At 43.7% G+C, this 6099-nt stretch overlaps 1 protein-coding gene across 1 annotated transcript; it reads right to left on the bottom strand.

Moving 5' to 3' along the window:
- Positions 1-2298: 2298 nt before the first annotated feature.
- Tmem100 (transmembrane protein 100) lies at positions 2299-5223 on the bottom strand. The gene is made up of 3 exons (XM_029546401.1): positions 5167-5223; positions 4841-4979; positions 2299-3535 (listed from the first exon to the last, which is right to left on the bottom strand). The coding sequence occupies exon 3, from the start codon at positions 3461-3463 to the stop codon at positions 3059-3061; it is 405 nt and encodes a 134-aa protein (XP_029402261.1). The 5' UTR covers positions 3464-3535; positions 4841-4979; positions 5167-5223; the 3' UTR covers positions 2299-3058.
- Positions 5224-6099: the final 876 nt, after the last annotated feature.

The raw sequence follows: 6099 nt of genomic DNA, 5'->3' as shown, positions 1-6099 counted from the left end.
TTCTCTCTCTCTCTCTCTCTCTCTCTCTCTCTCTCTCTCTCTCCCTCTCTCTCCTCTCTCCCAGCCTTCTGCTTCTCCTCATTCTTCCCTTCTCCACCCTCCTGCAATTCCAGCACCCAGGAGGCTGAAACAGAAGGATTGCCACATATTTGAGGCCAACCTGGGCTCTAGAGTAAGACCCTGCATATATACATATTTACACGCCAGCTTGCAAAATAGGTGAGAGTACGTTTAGCACATGCTTCCCTGCGTATGATAGAACCATTTGTAAAGGCAGATGCTACTCAAGCATGGAAAGCATGCTGTGGTCATGATTGTAATTCAAGTCTTGTTGCCATTTGCAGCATACTAGGACTACCTCGGTGGCCATATAGGGATACATACCCTTTATGAGTCCCGGTGAATCTTCAAAGCCTCTCCATATTAGGAAATCTCCATTGTTTAAGAAAAACTTAGGGAAGTAGATGGAAAGGAGGCACTTGAGACATCTCTGTTCCTTTCAGCTAGGAACCATATGGCTATCTGCAGATTCTATCCCATTAGTTCAACAGTTAAAGTCATCCCATAGGATTTCTTTGGAGACTCGGGTAGCAGCATGAGGCCCCCTGGTGGCCAGAAATAATTCACGTGTTTGCATTTCAATCAGTTTGAAGGGCTGGGTGGGCACTTAGTTCAAGAACAAAGGACCATTTCTTGACCCTAACCTGCCTTTGCCATGAAGCTGGGGAATGCCAGGTAACATATTCTTGGGGAAGTTGACAATCAAAATGTTTTCTCTCAAGATGTAAGAATAGACTATATTTCTGGATAAACTGCTCACTCTTCATTCTTCAGTTTAGTTAACACCTCATTTGAGGATTTGTTGAGTTTCTTCCGTGTGCGAGCTAATACACCAGCCAGCACACTAGGCGCAGCATACTGTACAGCTTTGTCTAAGAATGTTTGTAAGGGAAAAATAAACACATTTATATCACCCATGTAATGAGAAACTGAAATCGCCATGAACGATAAGAACCACGAGCTGGAGAAAGTACACATGTGTTCACATAGAAGGCAGGCTTCCGGGAGGAGGTAGCTCTGGAGCCAGAGTGCTGATGAGAAGCAACATTTGGGTAGCGTGGGATGGAGAGGGGGCTATGAAAAATGGTGTCACCATTATAAGGGAGTGAGAAACATCTGGGCAGACACAGAGGCAGGAAAATCAGAGCCTAATGCAGGTTAGTGGAATTAGTTTGGCTGACTCACAATGGCAGGGTTATTGGATTGGGAGTGAAAGATGAGATGTGTTTAGAGCAGCCCAGAGAAGCTTCAACTTTCCCTGAGAAATCTCTTCATATAGCCGTGTTGAACCTTTTTGCCTGTCTTTGACTTAAAAACAAAACCAAATTACCATATCCAGACACAGCAGTACCTGCCCTGCAGTGAGCCCCATTCATTCCCTAGCAACTGGTTATTAGAAACATTAAGGTGTTTCCAACTACAAAAGCAAGACAGGATTGGGGAGTAGCCAACGTCAGATGGCTACTGGCAGACTTATGAATGTGCTTCAGTAGAATCCCTTCCAATGAATGTAACACGATAGGTACCTCCAACCTCTGAACAGTTTAAGGCTTCATCCTTAACTGTCTTCTTCCTCTGGTTAAGTGAAGTTTAAAGTACATGAATGAGAAATGATTCTTCCTGGAGTATATAGAATAGATATGGGCTAGCTCAGAGCCACAGTCTTATCTTATTTGTGCAGAATAATGGCCAGTGGAATATGCAACCTGTACCAGTTCATAATTAAATCAACAAGTAGCACAATGCACATTTAATAGCACATTGTTAAATTTCCGACCCCAGGCACTGATTTCCTACTGGCATTTTTAGAAACCCTTAAGAATATATGAATATATTATATATTAAGTGTTACTGAACTATATCATGAGATGAAAACAACAATCTTCCAGTAGAAGAAGAAATTTCCAGCTGAGAAACACACAACTGATATTTTACAAGTGAGGTGAGGGGAAGTGGACAATTCAGAACAGCAACAAAAGTAATAAAGACAAGGGTGAGAAAGATGGCACCGGGGTTAAGAGTGTGCACTGTTCTTGCAGAGGACCCACATTCTGCTCCCAGGTTCCATGCCAGGCAGCTTCCAACGACCTGTAACTCCAGTTCCAGGAGATCAGGGACCCTCTGCTGGACTCCAAGGACGCCTGCACTCATTGCACAAACCCCAGCCTCACAGGAATATACATAATTCAAATTAAATAAACCTGAGAATAAAAAGGACAGCAGAAACTAGCATTGAAGAAGTTTCAGCAGCCATGAGCATTTATTATTTTGAGTGAGATGCACACTGAACTTTTGTATAAAAGCCATCAAAGGTGCTATATTGGATTATTTCAGTATTAATTTAACTGTCCCTGTGTCATCTGTGTTATCTACATTTCTGTTTTCTTCTGGCATATCATTACAACCATCTACAATTGTCCATTGTTAAAATATAAAAAAATATTAGTCTATTCTTCAAAATAAAGTACCTCTAGTGATGTTACTGAAAGTAAAAATTCTTTTAAGGGGGGGGGCAGAGAATCAACTTACTGGAAAAAAAAAAAATATATATATATATATATAACAGAACTTCTTAGGTACATGGGAATGCCAAGTCAATATAGGCTTTTGGTTGAACGTTTTTATAACACCACTTGCCAGGGCTCTCATTATTTGTCCATTTTTCCCTTGGGAACTTTCTAAAGTGAACCAAGTGTTATTTAATGCTGTGCATCTCCCACGCTCCCTAAACATTTAACAGAAAAAGAAAGCTGATTCTTCTGTCTTAGAAATAGCCCTTAGGATTAAGTTTGTCGTTAAAGAAGATGAGTTATTCCCTACCAAGGGGGAACCGTCTTGACCCCTCGTTGTTTTCAGTCCTCTCTATGCCCTATTTTTCATTTTGGTAGTTCATTCGAAAGTTGAGCTTATCCCCTACTGGGGCTGGTTCCGTATGAATGAGTTCACCGAGTTAGAGCAGTGTGGGTAAGTGAGCGTTCCTGTTTGCTCAAACTCAGTCTTAAGCAAACAAGCACCTCTGATTTACTACAAGAGCCGTCTGACTCTCCCGTCTCCTGACTTTCTTGTTCCTTTGCCTCACCTTCCAGCACAAGGCACTGGAGGCTAGTAAAAACAGTCCGGAGGAGAGAAGGACCAGGCCGAAGATGGAGATGATGGAACCGTGGGAATTGAAGCTGTAAGCCACAGCGGTGACCACAATCCCAGTAATGAAGACCACCACGGCAAAGGGGATGATGCAGCGGTAGCAGGAGAGTTCGGCACCCCCGGTGGCGGCCATCAGCTGAACCTCGCTGACCAAGGGGACCGTGGTGACCACAACTTCCCTCTTGGGGTTTTTCTCCATTGTCACAGGTGTGGGAGATTTTGGAGCTCCCAGGTTCTCTTTTGTGGGTTCTTCTGTCATTTTTTTCCCCCTGTGGGATGTTTCTTATCTCGCTTTACAGGCTAGATTTGGAAAGCCTGGTCAGAATGGAAGCTGTGAAGAAGAAGGTGAGAGACATCAGCCGAGATGGCAGCACCAGCCCTGCAAATGGAAGCAGAGAGGTGGAGAGGCACCTTCTGTCCCAGGCCACCCAGAAGCACAAGACTCACTTATTCACATTCACCATTTGTGGGGGTCTTTCACACTGAGTGAAAGAGAGGGTGAAACAGCTGTGCCCAGAAAAGGAGAGAGATAGAAAGCAGGAAGCGCTCTGCAGTATTTCCTCCACCGTGGTGGTCTCCAAGTATCTGTTATAAGCGTTCTTCTTTGCAGATTGCCTGTGTTTTCTCTAAGCCCAGAAAAGCCTGAATCCTAATCCAAAGATGGCTCATTCAAGAGGAGACTATGCTATAAACAGTTCCACAACTCTCAGCAGCGTGAACTCTGCCAGTTTTGTGGGGCATGACATGCATTCTTTCCAAGCTATGGCCCATTCACTGCTTTTGAGAGCAACATCAGGACCAACAGCAAGTGCATAAATGCCATGCTTCTCCATCGGCTGACTCCTTAAACGCGAACCGTAAAGTGTGTGCTTGGGACCTTTCCAACCCCACCCTACCTCATGTCCCACCCGTACTTCCATAACTCTTACTCAGCTCAGAGACAGACGTGCAAGCTAGGGGGGAAAAAACTTAGGTGCCAATCACGTCAGAACTAAGGATTAGGATGTGTCAATAGACTGCAACCCATCTAAAAAGGGAAAATAAGAAAAAGACATTTTGACCACGTATCGGCTATAGCTATCTTTTTTCAATGTTTCAGATAAAATTAACTATTCACCAACTATTAGAGCAACTAGCTGTCACAGACAAATTTTCCATTTAAAATCAACAAGGAATTTTGTTATGCTGTAACAACTCGCTGACTGACACCCGGGAGAGGCTACACAGGTGCAAGGACTACAGATTTGTGGGCCACTTTAAGATTGTTTGATTGTATTAATTCTTCGAATGTATTAAACACTGCCTGAAAATAAACACAACACTAAATCAAAACAGACCAAAATGCCGCTCACCAGGCAATGAAAGTATGAGAGAGGTCCACCTGATGTAACTTGCACATAATTTTTAGTCACCAACAAATGAACTATTATCCATGATTAATTAATAGGTAACGATTATTTATTAACCATTATCCAATTGTACCCTAAAATTGTAGCAGCTAGGTCAGTGAAAGGGTATTTGACATTTTTATCCGAAAAAAAAAAAAAAAAAGTTAAAATTAAAATCGTCCTCCACTCAATGCTGGGATCGTCACAACTGAAAATCAAAGATCTGTCCCCAAATTAACAACACATACCTCACAGAAAGGCAGTCCATTACCAGAGAGGCCACTTGACTTGGGAGAGAAGGATCTGCCAGAGTAAGCTCCGTTCAACTTCTGGGAAAGAGCCTGTCACCCACTGGGCATTGGGAAAAGGACAGGCCAGGGATTGCCTCTGGGGGACAGAACAGACATAAAAATTCTTAACTGCAGACACGGCTTTGAGTCGTGGAACTCTTCTTTCCTGTCACCCCTGCTCCTCAGTGAGGCTTGCCCTCCCCTCCCCTCTCGATTAACTCCCTCTTTCTCTAGCATGTCCCTCCCTTCTTTTTCCTTTCTTTCTTCCTTCTTCTTTTCCTCACCAGCAGATTCAGAGTTTTGGCATGCTCCAACTCTGCTTGGGGACATGGTAAATCCGGATCATCACCTCAGAGTCCCCAGAGACTGGAGCCAGCCTCGGCTTTTCTTTCTCTCCCAGCGTTTACTGAAGCAGGCTGCTCTGAGTTACTCATTCTTTCCCCAGCCAAACTCTAGATCTTCTTTCTCCTCCTCCTCCTCCTCCTCCTCCACCTCTTCCTCCTCCTCCTCTGGCTTGCCCATCAGGCATTTTCATAAGAGAATCCCAGAGTCAGCACTGCAGACCTAGCTGAAGGACAGAACTGGGGGGACAGACGCTCCTCGGAGGCAGGAACAGCTGTGGAGTTGTCAAACCTCTGAGCCCAGCCTCTAGACCAGCAGAAAGCCAATGCTCTAGCTCTCACAGTTGTTTTTTTTTTTTTTTTTTTTTTTAACTCATGTATGTGTGAGATGGCCCCTCCCCTCGTTTGATGTTCCTTCATTTACGAGGGCAGGAAAGACTACATTCCTGGTTAAGCTGGGAAACCCAGGTTATCTTGATTTAAGCAGGATTGCTTACTGCTTGTCCTGGGCAATAAGTGGCTTTGGCAAACCTGAAATTGGCCACCACTGTCACCAGCAACATTGCCTCTATGGACAAAGCACCTATTATGGGTGTGGTATGATATTAAGGACTGACACACGTTAGTATTCTCATTCATTTGTAAATAAAGCTATGGAGACATATATAAATAAAATGACTAAGTTCACAAAGAAATAAACTCTTTCTTCAGACCCCAGTTTTTCCCTATACTGGAGAATGAGCCCAGAGTCTCATATGTACTCGGCAAGTACTTTATCATTCAGTTATATTCCCAGTCCACTCTCTGCCTTGACCTTTAAATCCCCCTGTCTCAGTTTCTTCAGTCGCTACAGTCACAAGTCACAGACCTTCACCA

Source organism: Mus pahari, chromosome 14 (genome assembly GCF_900095145.1).
Source record: "Mus pahari chromosome 14, PAHARI_EIJ_v1.1, whole genome shotgun sequence".
In the NCBI taxonomy this organism is placed as follows: domain Eukaryota; kingdom Metazoa; phylum Chordata; class Mammalia; order Rodentia; family Muridae; genus Mus; species Mus pahari.
The sequence above is the reverse complement of the archived record's forward strand: the minus strand, read 5'-3'. Positions and strand labels throughout refer to the sequence as shown.

Coding starts and splice junctions, on each gene's coding strand:
- Tmem100 (XM_029546401.1), bottom strand. CDS start 3,463: ATGACAGAAGAACCCACAAAAGAGAACCTGGGAGCTCCAAAATCTCCC.